At 34.4% G+C, this 19,042-nt stretch overlaps 1 protein-coding gene across 5 annotated transcripts; it reads left to right on the top strand.

Annotated features, from left to right (window-relative positions):
- The first annotated feature begins 1,504 nt into the window (after window positions 1–1,504).
- Window positions 1,505–18,823, top strand: LOC144973532 (luc7-like protein 3). 5 transcript variants are annotated; one of them, XR_013645573.1, is made up of 13 exons: window positions 1,541–1,655; window positions 3,295–3,361; window positions 4,821–4,860; window positions 5,939–6,077; window positions 7,779–7,853; window positions 8,754–8,849; window positions 9,499–9,669; window positions 11,527–11,819; window positions 12,295–12,527; window positions 13,460–13,657; window positions 13,785–13,887; window positions 14,623–14,747; window positions 16,549–18,823. XR_013645573.1 is itself a non-coding variant. In XM_078916067.1 (11 exons), the coding sequence occupies exons 1-10, from the start codon at window positions 1,554–1,556 to the stop codon at window positions 13,630–13,632; spliced, it is 1,389 nt and encodes a 462-aa protein (XP_078772193.1). In that variant the 5' UTR covers window positions 1,505–1,553; the 3' UTR covers window positions 13,633–13,657; window positions 16,549–18,823. The 5 variants fall into 5 exon arrangements, 1 of the variants encoding a protein (XP_078772193.1); XR_013645572.1 differs by lacking the exon at window positions 13,785–13,887; XR_013645571.1 differs by having other exon boundaries at window positions 13,460–13,887.
- Window positions 18,824–19,042: the final 219 nt, after the last annotated feature.

The raw sequence follows: 19,042 nt of genomic DNA, 5'->3' as shown, positions 1-19,042 counted from the left end.
AAAGTACTACATCATCCGCATACATCATGTTCCATGGTGCCTCTCGCCGAATGGGGTCTCTTAGGACATCTATAACTATTTATTGCAAACAGCAGTGGACTGAGATCCCGAAGCCATCCAATTTGAACAATCCTCCCCCATTCATTAGCTAGGTAATTTGGTGATTTTAGCATAAAGGTATCTGGCGAATATATAGACATCATGCAAATACCAATTTGGCATTTTTACACCAAATACCACAGGAAAACTTTCCCTTCACTTCGGAAATCATTGTGCCCTATTACATCTTATTATTTCAGATTGAGATAGATTATTGGTGAGAAAATAGAGCGTTTTTATTATTTAAAAAAAAAGTTTCAAAAGTAAGAAACATGGCTAAGATAAATTGTTCATTTTTCGCCACAAATAGATTGGCATAATTATCTTTTACAAAGACGCTCTGCAGACAGGGCTGCCAGATGGCCTCCGGCGTAACAAATTGACTAAAATTTGCTACGCAGAGATTTGTGTTTTTGCTAATGATACTTATTTTCATTTTTTCTTTCATTTTTTTAAAATATATTTTTTCTCAGCTCAAGCAATTTTTATTGTTTATTAAAACCGATGAATATCTAAAGACTAAAGATAAGTGTCAATAGTGTTTGACCAAGTGAGGTTTTATTTGGTCACCTTTCAAGTCGAAATTGGTCACAAGGAACTCTGTTATCTGGCAGCCGTACCTTCAGAACGTAATGAACGTAAACAGGGTTGCCAGTTTGGCATTTTAAATGCCAGATTCCAAAAATCTGGCATTTTTGAAAACCGTTTGGCATTAGAAAAATCATTTGGCATTTGGCATTTTCATTTGGCATTTTCTTTTCTTGTATATTATACTTCAAATGACACCTTTTCTCAACCGTGGTGTAGTGGTTTAGCACTCCACTTAGTAGTCAGTAGGTAAAAAATTACCCCAACAGGAAATTAAGTATAATTCAAAAAAAAAAAAAGAAAAGAAAAGAAAAGAAAACACGCAAGCCACCAGGATATGATAGTAAATTGTCTATCAAAAGTGAGTAGTTTTCTTTGTGGGGATGGGAGTCAACAGACTTTGGCATTTTTTGGAGTGTTTTGGCATTTTTTGAGTCTTCCCCTGGCATTTTGTTGAAAAATAATCTGGCAACCAGGGTTGCCAGTTTGGCATTTTAAATGCCAGATTCCAAAAATCTGGCATTTTTGAAAACCGTTTGGCATTAGAAAAATCATTTGGCATTTGGCATTTTTATTTGGCATTTTCTTTTCTTGTATATTATACTTCAAATGACACCTTTTCTTAATAAAAAAAATTACCCCAACAGGAAATTTAGTATAATTTTTAAAAAAAGAAAAAAAAGAAAAGAAAACACGCAAGCCAGCAGGATATGATAGTAAATTGTCTATCAAAAGTGAGTAGTTTTCTTAGTGGGGGTGGGAGTCAACAGACTTTGGCATTTTTTGGAGTGTTTTGGCATTTTTTGAGTCTTCCCCTGGTATTTTGTTGAAAAATAATCTGGCAACCCTGAACGTAAAATACCAAGATGGCGGCGGAAGCAAAGGCGTTGCTTGATGAATTGATGGGCAGATCTCGAAACCTTGATCCGTCACAACAACCAGCAGATTTGAAATGGAATGATGACGATGTAAGTTAAAGAGTATTATCAAAAGAATAATGGACACATACTTTCTTCGTGGACTGAAATGCCCCTGGCATCACTCCACTCGCAGACCAGGTCCAGTCCAGTCCCGGTCTCAACCATCCGCAAGCAATTCCATGTCCATTTTTTAATTGATTCTATAAATTTTATGAAATATCTAACACTAATATCTTTACTAGTTTGAGTCACTATTGTATATGGATGTATGTATTCCTATGACGAACTATCTCCCAAAACGCAACGTGGTATCATTTTGAGGTGATGGCGATGGACTCTCTCCTCACTCTCTCTCCTCTCACTCTCACTATCTCTCTCTTTCTCTCTCTCTCTCTCTCTCTCTCTCTCTCTCTCTCTCTCTCTCTCTCTCTCTCTCTCTCTCTCTCTCTCTCTCTCTCTCTCTCTCTATTTCTAAGGACTTGTCTTAGACTTAGATTTTTAAAAATGTTCCAAATTGCAGGATCTTTTCAAAACCTTTCTCATCAAGATCAGCATCACCACAATGACAATGGCAATGGTACCAGTCAATTTATTATTGAAAATCGGATAAATAGTTTTTAAAAAGTTATGTAACAGTAACATTAACTGGGTGAAAAATGCACCTTATATTCTTTTGTTATTCCCAAACTTTGCGACCAAGAAGCCCTTGATTACGCACTCAAATGTCAACAATGTAGGCTACTTTATAATGAGGTTTATTTAAAGTTAGTTCATTTATTTTTTCACAGACACCTTCAGAAAAATAATGATCTTAGGCTTAGACTTAAAATTAATAGGTAGTTTAGTGAGCAGTGGGAGTCAAATTGTGACCCAACTCACTCATAATAAAGTTGTAAATGGAAATTGCCGTGGGGGGTTCAGTAAAAGATGCATAACTTTGTTATGAAGAGTAATACATACCTGCCTATTATTACGGAACGTCCGTATTTGGTACGGAAGTGTAAGCACAATTTACGGAAATAGAAGAAATATTACTGATACAAATGGGGACTTATGGAAATATAAGAAATATTACTGATACAACGTTAAATTAAAAAAATAATAAATTATTTTTCATTATTTACCGCATGCTACAATAAAAAATCTCAATGCTAGGAAAAGACAATGTTGTGATAGCTTTTTGTAAGGCAAGGAAAAGAACCCCAATATTATTTTATCAGGCTGTCCTCTATATAACGTGGTAAGTTTATTTTACATATATAAAAGAGTGTATCTATTATTATTTTTGTTTGCTTTAGTATTACTGAAATTTGACCATTAATTACTGATGAATTTTGTATTTCTTACTGAATTTGAAATTTTCAAGTAGGCAGGTATGGTAATATCGCAGATGTTTTTAGTATCATTTTTTTTTTTTTTTTGTCTTTCAAACTTCACTTGGTCAAACACTATTGATACTATATCTTTAGTCTTTAAATACTCATCATCTGTTTTGATAAACAATAAAAATTGGTTGAGCTCAGGAAAAAAATGGTACCAAATAACGAAAAATCCATCTAAAATTTCAGGGGTTATATGAAGTTAAAATTTGGCAATTTTCAAATGCGTTTATATTATTTTCTTGAGTCAAATTTCATTGTTATTGTTTTGTAATCAAATATTTCTTTTTTTTTTTACGACATTTCAGGTCTGCAAATACTTTCTATGTGGATTTTGCCCTCATGAACTCTTCACAAATACAAGGGCTGATTTGGGTATGGATTAAAATTTTAATAGTAATAAATCTTATCACAGTAATTGTGAATCGTCCTACTTTCATAAGCTGAAGGTAAAAATTTAATGTTGACGTCTTTTTTTACCTCTCTGATGGATATACTGATAAATTATCACATATTTGATATTTTCAATTGATACAATAACTTTGGAATTGATGTCTCTTCAAATTATAACTCAATCAGTAGAGCTTTGGACTTAATAGTCAGTTTAAAGGACAAATGGGCTTTATCACATCAGTGATGTCAAGGTTTTGGCAAGTTACCTTGATGCAATTTTTAAATCTGTCATATCTTTTATATACAGATTATTCATTTTTTATAAGATTTTTTATGTTTTCATTGTTTTTATTGTTGGCTGAAGAAGGGTTTTGAGCCTGAACCGAACAGTTTCATATTTGGTATTTTTTTCCTTTCTTGAAGCTATTGTATTCATTTTTATTTATTACTTTTTATGTAAGCGTATTGATTTAAAACATAAATACTGTGTATTCGGGCGGGTGGTTGGATGGGAGCATCACCCTTGAATCATATACCTATGATGTTCGCATGGGTGTACAATCCGATAGTGATGTCGTTTCTTCTTCTCTTTACTAGCCTATCCTGCTTCTTTGTTTTGTGATTGTATTTTTGACAGGGGATATTTTTTTTTCTGTAAATCTTCTGCCTGTTTGTTCTTGGTTATTTATAATTTAGCTTATGATATCTTTAGGTTATGATTTTGATTTACATTTGTACTATTTTTGTTAGATTGCTTGTTTTTTTGTTTCAGCGGTCTCTCATATAACCTCAATTGTGTTGGAAGAGACCTAAAGCAACAAACAAACAAAAACTGTGTATTCGGCGAAACATTTTGTGAATCTTTTTGGCTGCCACTTACAAAGCTTGAAATAAACAAATGATCATGCATTCAGGGCTTTTTATAGCCTCTCACTCTTTAAAGCAGTGGATGAGAGGATGGATGAATCTTAGATCTGATGAAATCGACCTGCATTCTAATTTTTAACTCTATAACTATAATCTATTGTATCAAATAGCCTCTATTGAGTTTCAACTCACACAATGTGCCGGTGATAATTCACTGGAAGGGAAGATGACAACAAAAATAAAAGGGAAACAAAATGTAGAAGTGCTACTTAGCAGTATATTTGATTGAAATAAAACCATGTTATACACCATATCTGGCCTAAATTAGCTAGGAATAAGAAATGATGCCACCCTCCCCTCTCTACAGATTTGTCAAATTGCATCCCCCCACCCCCTTAATTTTTTGGGGGGTAAAATTCTGACCCCCTTTCCATTGAAGTTTGGCCAAAGTGCCCACACTCCATTCTATAACTACCTGCCTCTTCCCTTTGATAGCTACACTAGAATAGTTTCATTCAACTCTAGATGCATGAGTCAGGTTGCTCAGATAAACATTTTTTCTTTGTCATTGCAGGTGCCTGTTCAAAAATCCACGATGAAGCTCTACGGAAAGAGTAAGTAATGTTTAGATGAAATTTGTTATTTCTATCATCCTCTTATTTAAATCATCTATTGCAATTGTTTTGAATATTGTATTGTAAATGTTCTTTTAAAAGAAAATAATATTCTGTCTTTAAGTCTTTCTTACAATTGCACAGAGCTGCCAAGTGTCATGGAACTTCTGTGGCAGCCGCGGAAATATTGTGCCCACGGAGTAACGGAAATGGTCTAAAAATCCACGGAAGTGGTGATGGTCTATTTCTTTACCATCCTCTATGGTCAATCAATACACTTTTTTTTGTCTAATTAGTCCCATCAAAGTGTATGCAGCTGGTGTCAGATATTATATTTTAAGGGGGTCAATGACCGTGGCATTCCTATATGTTGCCTCCAATACATAGGTTCAATGACTTGAGATGTCAGTGGTATAATTGTGTACTGTGGGGTCAACTACTGAGATATTGGCAGTATTATTGCGTTCTGTCGACAATTCTCTCTATTTAATTTAAGCAGTGTGTATATGTGTGTGTGTGCCGGCATGGGCATGTGTTTGATTGGGTGGGGTGAGGGGGTCCTGTTGAGGCTAAATCCATCCATTCAATGTTTGCTCTGACTGCCAGGACCCTGTGTCTTTTATTATTTGATCCCCTTTTTAGTCTCTAGTCAATGTGCAAATTTTTACATTTTTTATACTGGATCATTTGAGTACTATTGGGTGTGCATTGTTGCAATTACCACATAGACCTTCAATGTCTGTCATAATATGAGAAAATTGGTTTAAAAAAATTATAGTTTTTATAGTGTTCTAATATGCTAATATACCCATGAGTTCATTAGCAATTGTCTAGATGAAATTGCCTGTTGGTATAAATACTTTTATGAGCCGCTGAGAGTGTCACTGAAATGACGTGATGGATTCTCTCTCTCTCTCCTCTCTCTCTCTCTCTCTCTCTCTCTCTCTCTCTCTCTCTCTCTCTCTCTCTCTCTCTCTCTCTCTCTCTCTCTCCTCTCTCTCTCTCTCTGTGTGTGTGTGTATGTTTTCCTCTTTTTATTCCCCCAGCTATCTCAAAATTAATTTTATTGCAATTTCAGTTACCAGGGCAGCTCAAGATTTGAAAAATGTGGCTATGAAGAGGATTTTATGAGATTCCTGAACATGTTGATAAATGATGTTGAAAAGCGAATCAGACGTGGTCATCAGCGGCTTGAACTCAACAGTCAACAAGCATCTGTAAGATACTAGGAATACTTTTTACAAATTTATTTGTTGGTACGGTTGTTATGGAAGATATGTGTGTGTGTGTATATATATATATATATATATATATATATAAGTGTTGTGGCTCAGGAAAAAGCTGGTAAAAGATGCAAGATTTGAAAAGCTGAGAGAAGTTATAAAAGATGATTTTGGATCAAAATCTCAAAAGGAAAGTTTACTTTGCTATCACAAATTGTAGATATTGTAAATGCACGTTGAGCAAAATTAAATGCCTTTTAAACAGGCTGACTTTTTATTTTTTAAAATGAAAATGTCACTCTTTGATTCTGAGAGCTGAAATATCATTGTTAACTGGGGAGTAAGTGTATTCATATTTTCTTCATGACAAAAATCAAGGGGAAATGAGGAGTGCCAGAAATAAATAGAGAATAAAAATGTCTAATTTCCCTGTGGAAATTTGTTTTTAAGATTTAATCTTGAATAATCCCGGCATCAGCCAGTCCAACACCTCAAAGTGAGCTAGGGAGAGGTGACTTGCTCAAGGCCACACAGCAAGATGGGTGGTCACGGGGTCCCTAGTTTGAGAGTTTTTGCCAAGATGAGGGTCATTTAAATTGATTAATATTTGATGGACAAGTTTTCTGGCCAAATTTTTAAAACGCGTCTTTGCAGAGTATGGCAGTTAACTGGTTAATCGTTGGCTTTTTTGTCAATATGATGCCTCCGAGTATTGCTTCATTCATGAATGTTGTGCTTTTGAAAAATTGATACAGGCATTTTTGAGTGCTTTCTGCAGGCTTATTGGTGCTTTGGTGTTGGCACCTATTAGTTCCAGGAGAAAAACAGAAAATGAACTGGAACTAGATCATTGAAACTTAGTAGTGATGGAGGGGGAAATGTTTTTGTAATCTTGCATGATTCTTCAATAATTGCTTTTCTAATTTTAAGTGTCCCATAAGATAAGTAAAGAATTAAAACCTTTTATAATATTTTTTTTAATTTAAAAGAAAAAAAAACACAAGAATGCCAGATGATTTTTTTTTTTTTTGTCTTTTTTTTTTGTCTCTGCTTTGCTGAACTCCTGGACAGGCCTCTTCATTATTATGTGTCTCTTTCTATAGCTTTCTGTCCATATCCTAGAATTAGATGGCTTAGTTTTGCCTCAGCCCTTGCTGGAGTTTGCTGCTCCGAGGAAAGTCGTGTAATTTGAACACATCTTTTTCTTTTTTTTTCATTAGTGTGATTTTTGTTATTATGTTTTGTTTTTTTGATAAATATCTCCCAAAATGAGTGTGTATTAGAATCCATCAAATTGTCTTCGTTTTAGCAGGGTTCCTGTTCTAGTGTTGATGTGAAGCTTAGGGATGACAGCTGGTGAGATTGCCACTGAGATCTCTTGAACTATTCGGCTGTTTGCCTTATTTAAGACCCATTTAAATTTTCAAATCAAGTTTCAAAATACTTTTGTAAAAGTTTTAAAGATACTCAATGTGACAGTTTTTTTGTTGTTTTAGTTTTTAAAAATTTATTATTATTATATAATAATAATTTTTTCTGTTTTTTTGTTGTTGTTTTTTTTTTTTTTTTTGTTGTTTTATTAGTTTGTTATACACATTTTGGGAGAACTTTGTAAAATGTGATTTCTGGTTTTATGTATGATATTTGTCAAAGAATTTCAACATTTTATTACTTTTGTCTCATTTATTTCAATAGATGAATGGCACAAATAATGTTAATGATGAGAAAATCACCATGCTGACCGAACGGATTAATGAATTGGTTGTACAGGTGAGTTCAAACCAAATATAGAAGAAAGAAAGAAAAGCAGAAAGCTCATTTTATGGGCTATTTATACAGGGCTTAGGATATCCGGCCTTAGTTAACATTGCTCTCCATTCTACGTCCATCATTTTTTGAGTTTATAAAGGGAGCAAAACACAAATAGATAATCATTACATTTAACACTACAACCACCACATTGTCATGGCTATCGTCACCATTACCTCTTCAGTATCATCATTTCCATCATCCCTGCAGCCACCATGACCTGGGTGGACTCTTTTGACCTCCCATTGTGGGTGGAGAGGTCACTTTTTGGTGCGTCCTCTGTCCCTCTATACCTGTTTTCTCTTTCCATGTTGCTGTCTTTGTTCCTGGTTGAGATTGCTCTTTTTATTTTTGGTTCTGGCGGGAATCCTTTGGGAGGAAAGCAGTCAAATGTATAAGAGCTTGTAAGTCATCTCCGTATTATGTGCTATTATAGTGTTTAGTTATGAATTTTGTAAACATTTGAGGGTATCTTTTACAGCAGGAGTCTTTGTGCCTGGATGTCATTTTTAGGTATTATTAAAATAGACACATTGATGTAATTGTCTCAGAATCCTCTGCTCCCTATTTGAGCTAGTCCCCTTAGACTTTTTCTTTAGTGTGTTTAACTTTTGATCTACAACTTTCCCCTCATCATCTTCCTTGTTAGTGTTGCTGAAATGACCTAATAGTGTTGCAAGCATTGTAAAACCCCTTTAAACAAACATTATTTCGCCATTGTCACAACTACCACCACCATATCATCTTCTGTGTCATCGCAAGAGCTACTATTTAGAATTTTGTTGCGTTTTGTATTGATACTAGATGCAATCATGGACTCGATTACTCTTTCAAATTGGCAATTTATTCATTTTTCAACAGGCAGAAGAACTTGGATGCGAGGGAAAAGTAGAGGAAGCTCAAGGTGTCATGAAACTTGTAGATCAGCTTAAGGAGGAGCGTCACCAACTAGAAACGGTAGTCATGTCATGATTTGATATTAAAATTCTATGATCTTTGATCTATATTTGGGCAATTTTATCAGTTCTTCATATGTTTACCTATCATTATTTCAAATGTAATTCCCAGGTAACTCATTAATTTTCTCTATAGATAGAATGAAATTGATGTCCCTCATCTCTTTGTTATTGTTTTTAATCAGTCATTTTTATGAGTAGTTCGCCTCTAAATTATATTAATCGGACTATTAATGTTAAAGGTTACACATTGTACAGATTTACTTGCTCAAATCTGGCCGAATTTAGTTCTTTTCCTCCCAGATTTAGGTATTTTCATCAAATTATTTTTCTTTTATGGTGAAAATATTGATCAAGAAAAAAAAATCTTATCATTGATTGATTGCCTCCGATTAAAATTGAGCAAAAATGACCCTGCCACCATTTTTTTTTTTTTTTTTTTTTTTCATACAAAAGCAAATTCTTAATACTGGAAAAATCTTCCTTGGTTCAGAGACTGGAAGACAAATTAAGCATAATGTATATGTCAGTTAAAAGTTTGCACTTCCTCTTTTCTAGGTAAGCGACGTTTTGACATTTGCATTTCATGTTTCAGTCCTTCTAATCGCTGGCAACCGTGTTAATGACTTTCCTCTTCTCTCATGTTTTAGAAACCTGCTATGCAAGATGACGGCGGTCCTTTGATGAAACAGATGGAAGTGTGCGATGTATGTGGTGCTTTCCTGATTGTTGGTGATGCTCCTCAGAGACAAGATGAGCATCTAATGGGAAAGCAACATGCTGGGTATGCTCAAGTGCGTGCAGAAATAGACAGACGAAAGGTGAGTATCTTTTTTGCCAAAAGTTATTAATATTAAAATCTTGTGTGTCAACAACGTTTTTATTAATATCTTAAGATCAGATGTATTAAAACCAAGCAAGTGATTAATCAAGGAATATCACACATGTGTTTTTGTCTTATTTTACTATATGCATTTGTCATTTTCATAGGGAACTTCTTTCTCAATTTTTAAATTTATTTTTAAAACTTCATGCTCTGTTCTGAGAGAATATTTCTTCATTTCTTACTTTATTTTTCACATTTAATTAGAAAATGACAGTCAACTCTTTTTACTATGCATTTGTAGCTTCCATGAGGAACTTCTTTTTCATTTTTATAGGGTATTTTGACGTCCTATGGTGTCAAGGAGTTCACTGTTGCTGTGCCTTCTATCCCTCTATATTCCCTTTTCCATGTTGCTATCTTTATCTCAGAGTGAGATTGCTTAGTTTTGTCCTTGCCCTTGCTGAGAGGGAGACAGTCATATGTATAGTACTAGCTTTGGGAGATGGGGATGTTATTTTTCCCCCCTTGTTAATCTTCTCTCTTTTGTGTACGGTTATATTTTTTGTTTTGAATATATTTTGTAAGCATTGAGTCCTCTTGATGGGGTCCTGTGCTTGAGTCTGGATGAGTTTGAGGGGATATCAAATAAAGTACGCTGATTGTGTGCTCTTGGAATCTAGTTCTGTTCCCTATTTGGACCAGTCCATATTGTCTTATTTTATCTTGTGTGCCTTTAATTCTAAAAATATAATAATTTTTTTTGACTAATCCATTCTCTTCCTTTTTTCCTGGCTCTGATATGGCCTAAATGTGTTGTAAACACCATAAAACCCTTCAAAACAATGATTTAAAATATCAACAACTTTCTGCTTTGTTCTGAGAGAATATATCTTCATTTCTTGATTTTCTTTCTAAAATATATTAAGTCTAGTAGCGTGTAGGTCCAATATTGAGGACGAGCATAACAGAGTCAGTGGGACGACGGTCCAGTATTGAGGACGAGTTGGCTTTGACACCGAGCGCGCCAGTCCATTATTGAGGACAAGATCAACCCCGTTTATGAATGGAGTTGTTAACCTTTCTATATTTAGAAATGCAGTAAAAATTTAATTGATTCTGATTGTTCAATAGTTTAGCTATGTCCTTCAACTTGTTGAAGGCAAGTTAGTGGCCTTTCAAGTCATAAACGAAGCCAACAAAGACCCCCATCCCCCTACCACGCTGTTTTGCATGCTCTGGTCATCTGTTACATCTCAAACAAAGGACACAAAGAAATAATGTTACCCACGTGTGTGTGTTTGTAGAAAATTCCTTTATTACATGTGTGCATCTGTACGTGGGCTCTTTGTCTGTATATGCGTGTGTTAGGCGAAAACTTGGCTAATGTGTGTAGCAATAAGGTGTAAAGCCTTGCTCCCTCTCATTCCACCACTCAACTATTCGAAATAGAAAGAGGACTGTTACGGGTTTCATAAATTCTTACTAAGTTTGCTCTCTCTCATTAAATATCTTATTTCCCTTTAAGAAAATGTAAAGGTTGTACCATGTTATTGCTATTAGCTCAAAAAAGTATATTTTCTGGGATGGTTTAAATATTGAAAAACTGCTAGGCGAGCTGCCATTGTTTCAACTGATCAGCTGTAGCAACTAGGCACTGTCCAGTGTAACTTCCGGAATGCAAGGCCGCGTCACTTGGGTTAAATATAATCTTTTGGAGAGTCGTCTAAAAGTAGTTGATTTAAAAACATTGTTTAAAATGCATTGCCCATATTTCAGAGAATTATTTACTTGCTATTCCTACACCAGCATTGCAAACGATATGATTTTCTTTTTCTCTTTCTCTATTTCACAGAAAAGGGTCAGGGATGAAACAGAGGCAAGAGAAGCTAATGAGACCAGACTACGGTTGGAACGTGAAGAGAGAGAAAAAGAACGCCAGAGAGAAAGGGAAGAGAGGCGTCAGAGAGAACGGGACGTGGACAAGCGGAGAGATCGGGACAGGGACGTTAGGAGGAGGAGGAGTCGTTCACGGAGTAGAGATAGGGGAAAAGATAGGAGGCGATCCCGTAGTCGGGAGAGGCGTCGGCAAAGAAGTTTAAGCAGAGATCGGAAAAATAGGAGGAGTAGAAGTCGGAATAGAGACAGGTTTGTAATAAACCTTATTGTTTTGAAATGATTCATGATGCTAGGAATATAAATATGTTTTAAGGTGAAGAGATGATGTTTAACAATAAAGTGTCAAAATTTTTATTATTTTTTTTATCTTCCCTTCTCCGCCCTCCTGCGGGAGGCCAAACTTTCCAAGCTGTAAGTTGCTGGCCAGCTATACCAATAATATAATGCAAAGTTAAGAATTCTTCAAGACGTGAGTTACACTCCGGATTTAAACTTGTAATATTGTTCACTCTCTTTTTATCTTTTTATCTCTCTCTCTCTCTCTCTCTCTCTCTCTCTCTCTCTCTCTCTCTCTCTCTCTCTCTCTCTCTCTCTCTCTCTCTCTCTCTCTCTCTCTCTCTCTCTCTTTTTTTTTCCCCTCTCACCTTCCTCCCATTTTTTACTGTGAATGACAAACAAAAAAGAAAAACAACTTTTATTAAGTAAAACTTACTTGTTTCAACAGCCGTGGCAAGAGGTCGAGACGATCAGCCAGTAAGGACAGGAAGCGGGATCACAGACGTTCGAGAGAGAGGAAATCTCGAAGCAGATCTAGAGACAGAAAGGATAGGAGTAGAGACAAAGACTATGAGAGAAATGGGGAAAGTAGGAGTACCCGGGACAAGACGGGGAGCCGTGGTGACAGTGGGGCTGAAGACCGTTCTTCAAAAGGCAGAGATAATGATCAATACAAAGATGGTAACTGATGCTTTTTTTTTTTTATATATATAAATACTCATTTGGTTAAGCATTTATTAATCTTTGGGGGTCTCAGTTGCTCAATTGGTGAAGCTTTCACTTAAAAGCAAAGGGATCAGTATTATTGTCACAGGCCAAGTAGGCAAATATGGTTTTAAACATGTAATATATGTATCTCAAGATTAAAAATCTGTGAATAGGAAATGTTTTAGTTTAGATTTAAAATTAAAAGAATAACAGTTGGTTGTTCCCTGATGGTTCAGGGAATAGAATTCCATATATGGGGTCCCATGACAGAAAATTATCATCTGCCAAAAAAAAAAAAGGGTCGAAAAAAGAGGAACAAAACGTTTAGTTTTATCAGATAATGATCTCAATAATCTGGAAGGTGTATAAGGATTATTTTAAGTAGATAGGGGCTTCATCATAAAGCATATCATTGTTGGTTATATCTCCCTTTGATTGGTGGCCAGTGCAGTTCTTGGAGAATTGGAAAGGAGTGAGCCATACTTGTTTTTCTTAAAGTTAATTTTGTGGCACTGTTCTAAATCACTTGCAGCCAAGAGATTTTCTGTTGACTTACACTGAAAAGAAAAGAATTGCAGTAATAAATATGTGATGGAACAAAAAGTGATGACAAACTGACTGGTGACCTCAAAGACAAATAGTCTCAAATATTGGCAATTATCTTTAGATGAATATTTGAGATTTGACAAACATTATCGATTTTTACTCCACACATCCGTTTAGCAATTATCATTTGATGCCAAAGACCCTCTTCAGTTGACCTAAAAATGTATAGATAAAGAAATGTTCTTGGAAATTAACATCATTAATTAACTAGATTTTTGCTGGTTCATGATGTCTTAATACTTTTGTCAACTTTGAAAACTGTTTCCAATCAAATATGATCTTATTTTTCTTCTTTTTAGAGCTTCCTGGCAGTGAGGACGGCGAGATCAGACCAGCGACTTATAGCGGTGATAGCAATGATGTAGCCAAGGAAATGAGCAGCAGTTACGATGGGGGCGAAGAGAAGGAAGAAGGTGAATTATGTGGTGACAATCAGACAACTTCTGAAGGTGACTCTAAAATGGATGAATGAACAAAACCTGAGTTTCCTTAAACAGGTAAGTGTTCTGTGAATGCCGCCATGAGCTAGGCAATGTGTTTCTAATGTTGGTGATGTTATTTCCAGCTCATTTCCAACAGGTGAGTGATCTCAATGTGTATGTTGCTCTCTGCCTACGTTCACAGGTGTTTCAGCGTACATTCAAGGAGTTGCATTCAAGGACAAGGCCCATCTCAATACCAACCGTCGTCCATTCTTATATCAAATTTGCAGTCTTTAACCACTGAGGTATTCCTAAAAGTAAACTTACTAAATGTGCAGTCATTTTTTCTTGTTAAAATAACTTTAAATATTGATTCAGAATCAGTTATGGGTTCTTTTCTTATTCTTTAAAACAATAATTAATTTACTAAAAATCGGATGGCAATTATTTCTCTTTCTATTTCTCATTTCCTTTCACCATTTTCCAAGTGATCGACTAGAATTTGGTCATACAATTTTGAGAAAAAAAGATAGTTATGGCCATCTATTTCTTTCAATTTTTTTTCTTTTAAAAAATAATGGGTTGGAAATATGTTAGTCTTAATTTTTAAACGTTTCTGGTTTGGATAAGTAAATTTTGAAACCAGTTAATTGAATGTAGGGATGGAATAGGTTCAGTCAAGCATTGATATTATGATTCTTTCTGCCCATTTGCAGCCATCACTTTGAAGTTGATCACATCTTAACCTTCTCGAATTCATATGGATGGAAAATCAAACACATTTGTTCAATTTTCAATTATGGTGAACTCGAGAGAGTTAAGTGATAGTTGATTTTTAAAATGGATTTTTTTTGTAATCTTTTCAATTCACACACTTGTTCCATCCTTGCATCTGGGCATTTTATTATTTTTTTTGAAAGATATAAATATAATCTTATCATAAAATGGGGCATGACTGCTAATGATTATTTGTATTAATGATGACGTCTTTCCATAACTTTTGTGATCATGCATTTGAACAACTTTCTTATCCCTTGAAGCTTTGAAACAAATATGGGCGATGTAACTGATTGTTGAGGCCAAAGCCGTCCACAGGGCAGGAGAGAAGCAGCAATCAAATGACTTTTACTGCCTTTGCATCGTTTCACACAATAAAAATGTTCAGGTATTTTAATTGTCATCATTATTCTATGTGGCTGATCTTGTTCATGCATATTGATAACCGGTCAAAATAGTTCAGCCACTTTATACAGTTCCCTTTTCAGCTCTTCGATGGAATTATGGAATATGCCATGTTTGATAATATATAGTCTTGCTGTCGTCCAAAGATTACCATCTGTATAAATCACCATTGTTATGAAATCAGATGGATATGATGGAACTGTGTGGAAGAATTTTCTCATAGAGCAGTCAGTTATATGTAATTATTAATGAAAATGGTTTTGAAACTTATGTCATGATTCATTGATATTGATTGGATCTTTAAAAAAGGAAGGGATGGATTTGAGAAATCAAACAATTTTTGTCTTACTAATTGTAGTCGGCATGGTGTATGTAATAGGTATCAAGATTATGACCAGTTGTTTTTCATCAGTCTTTTATATAAAACAGAAACATCAAATTAATGAAAATTGCAAGGTATAATTTTTATTTTAGAAGTCATTATTTTGGTGACATGGAGGAAACACATTTGCTTTTAGCATGGCATGAAACAATGAACTGGTCATTACTTGTGGAATGAAAAAAATAACAGGGGTTAGTTGTCGCTTGTTTGGCATGTGGGGTTTTTGTTTTTTTGTTTTGTTGTTTGATTGGCTGGATAATTATTTTAAAAAAAAAGTATTTGTAAAGTCTTTAGAAGAACAAGTCAATAGTAAAAAAAATACAGTTGTCTTCCTAGGCACATTTTTACATATTTGATAAAGAAGAGAATTATTTAAAAGGAGGTTTTCTGGCAGTTTTAATTAATAATTCTCAAAATCGTTGCCTATTTGTCATTTTTCTCCTGTCTGCATGATATGATATCTGTAATGACCAATCCCCATTCTGGTGCAACCTACCTCTAAACTTGGAACATTTCACGTTTGAATTATGATATGACATTTGAAACATTATGAATGGTTCAAATTTGTGTGAGTTGGTTGATGGACAGAATAATTATAAAAGGTATTTCCTTTTTTAAAGCTTGCAGTGTCTGTATGTTTGGTTTGCTCCATTTTTTTTTTCTGGATGTTACAGAATGGTGAACTTATAAATTTTAAAATCATTTAACACTTATTGACTTTGTTGAATGTCATCAATCATTGGAGTTGATTTCTACAAGCACTCCCTTCCTGGTCTCAACGTGTGTGGATATGTTCAAGTTATGCCATTAAAGTTATACCCCAACAAAAGAGCGAACACAAAGAAGAAGAAGACACCCCAAGATGAATCATCATAATGTGTGCACGAAGGACTGAATTAGACAAATGAATGATCCGGACGATGGACAATTGTAAAATCAAGTTCAGGACAACATTGTACTTTGATCTATGGTATACCATGATGCAGAATAGACAACCCAAAAGAGCGTCCCAAGTTGCATTGACAATGGTTTTGGATATTGAATATTGACCCCCAACTTCCAAGAAACTGGAAGCCAACCTCTAAGCTGTCATGATGTGCTTCGACTTTGATCAACTTCTTGATTCTTTGTTTACTCCATTAGTATTTTTTCACTCACTGGTGTGGTATTTCATGTTATTGCTGTGAAAATATTACATTTTTTTCAATGGTAAAAGATGTGAAATTCATTTTGCATACATTTTGTCTCATCTTTTCTTTCTTTGGTTGTTTTTGTTGGGGGTGAAATAAAAATTAGATCATGAATGAAAGAATTTTTGGTGTGTATATTTATATGTTTTGTTCAATATTAATCGAAAGATATTTTATTATCTTTTTTCCCCTCCTTCTTCTCTGTCTTTCAGGTTTGTATAGATTGTCATCACTCGTGTTTTGTGTGTCATCCCAGCTCGGAGTTGAAGTAGTTTCAAGTCTCCTTAAAACTGACCCTAAATCAAAATGTAATGAGGATTTTAACAGGTACTCTTAAGTGTTAGGCCATCATCCATCATTTTGCAGTTATTATTCCATTTTCTGTGCATGTGTGACACTTGGTGTTATTTTAATTTTTGATATAATATCGCAAATATGAAATGTACTTTCGAATTTCCATGTTACCTTCTCTAAATTAGATAACTGAACTATTTCTGTTATCATTTTTTTTTTTTTTTCTTTCCATTTTTGGTAAAGAGTTTGGTTGTTAAATTTCACACTTTTGCTCGATTGTAAAAGTTGAATATTAGACAGTTAAATGAATTAATAGATATTCATATTTATATAAGGGCATTTTCATCATTTAACCATCCTCAATGTGCTTCAAGTTTCATTTATTCCCCCAGCAGTCAGTCAATATGGAACCCCAAATATTATATGAATATCCTGCTAGATGTCTTTTTTCTATACCAGCTTTCTTACAATATCCATTGCTTCCAATATTCAGGTGATCACTTACCCGAATATTAATGAAATTATCGCCTATTGTTATATTAATAGACAAATGTTCTACCTTTAAAAAATAAGTCCTTCGGAGCAATTGGTCCATGGAGCTGAAGTTTGTCCCAATTTATATAGCGTGAAACGGACAATAACAATTAATTGCTACCCTTTGAATAGGACGTAGTCTATTGCAAAGTACTTTCCACCCGATATAACTGACTCAGCTACTCAATCGCTACTGGACAGGGGGTGGGAGGTCAGGGGAAAATCTCGATCCTTTTACCTGTGACGCGAATGCTATACTGTCGAGACCCTTATGTTCTAGAGTGAATTTAATATTATCTTTATAAATGTGGTTTCCTCAATCTGGTATAGTTTCTTGGTAAACCAGATGCCAAAGACTGAATCTCGAAACTAAAAAGTAAGTGATTCTCTTGTCAGAATAATAGGTTTTATATTTTACTATTTGTAAGAAACGACATCATTCATTCATGTCTATAACGTTTACCAATTTAACTCACATCCACAATACATTCTTGAGTCACAAGTACACATTAAATTTTAAAAAAAAATCATTTCATGGTTCTAGACCTATATCTGAGGAGGTAACTTTCAACACCTGCTAAATCACATTTTCATCATCGAGAGAAACTGCATTGGAAAAATTTTTGGGGGTTATTTATTTAGTGACTTAAAGAAGTAGACCTGCCTCCAACTATGAACATTTCGCAGCACTATGAATTGTCGGCTCCAAACTGACAATTATATAAATATTTTTAATTCAAAACTTCTTGAAAGCAAAAATTTGTTGCCTGAGTTAGTATATTGAGTTTAAAAGCATTTTTTGTATTATCGTATTAAGGACAGGTTGGTAATTTTTAAAAGTAGTTATAATGTATCATATGTTAATACTCCTGAAAACTACGATTTTTTTTCCAATTCCAAGTAGGCAGGTTTGAAGAAGAAAATACTTGTCTTGTTTCCCCTGAGTATTTTGAAACTTCAGATTTTCTCTAGTGGTTCTAAGGTGTCCAATAGATTGTTTGAGAGTGTTAACTTTTTTTCTGTCTGGATAGGACTTGACTTAGCAGGTTTTTAAAATTCACCTTCTCATAATATCTGTTATAAAATATAAAATGCTGTTTACCATGTTTAGTAATGATGTATTCATGATTTGGTTTTAATGTAACATTTTAACAAGGTTTTATATGAATTGCATCACTCGTATACAATGATTTCTGAAGTAGCACAAATAGCGACATCTTTTCAGGCAGATACCATCTCTTGTTGCCATATACTGATGTGTATTGTAGTTATAAATGAACTCATCCGGATGTGTAGAGAGGAAAGCTCTAGTGCTTATCGTTTACTATCACAATTGGACAAAATGGGCATTTATAAAGTATACAATCAAGCCTGTGTTATATACTCTGGGCATTAATAGTTGAAAGCATTCATCTGCTTTTTTATGTTTTAGCAATTTACTATTTTTCTGATTGAGAAGCACACATTTGTTTTTTGCTTTTTTTTAGTAAGGAAATATATTGCAGGGTTTTATTATTGTTTATTAGGCTTATTATAACTTTTTCTTTGTTTAACTTTCACTTTCACATCTGATGTGTACAGCATTCATCATGTTGATTTGATTTTGTTATTTTGATAACGATTCCATTTTTTATTTGAAAATAAATAGAAAAAAATGGATTTGCTCCAGAGTGGCATTTTTTTGTTCCATTTTCTCTCCTTTTAGCACTTTCTCTTCTTGATCAAGTTATAGATTGTATGCAGATGACGTCACTCAGGCCTTTGTTATTGTATTTGCCATCCGCGTTTGTGAGTTGTTCTCACTAAACTGTATTAACCAGACTATAAAAGTTCATGGTTACACAGAGTTTGTGTGTTGGTCCGTTATACTTCCGGATG

The sequence above is a fragment of the Berghia stephanieae genome, chromosome 5 (genome assembly GCF_034508935.2).
Source record: "Berghia stephanieae isolate SIO BIC M18660-M18661 chromosome 5, UCSD_Bste_1.3, whole genome shotgun sequence".
Classification (NCBI taxonomy): domain Eukaryota; kingdom Metazoa; phylum Mollusca; class Gastropoda; order Nudibranchia; family Aeolidiidae; genus Berghia; species Berghia stephanieae.
This window is presented reverse-complemented; position numbering and strand designations above follow the sequence as displayed.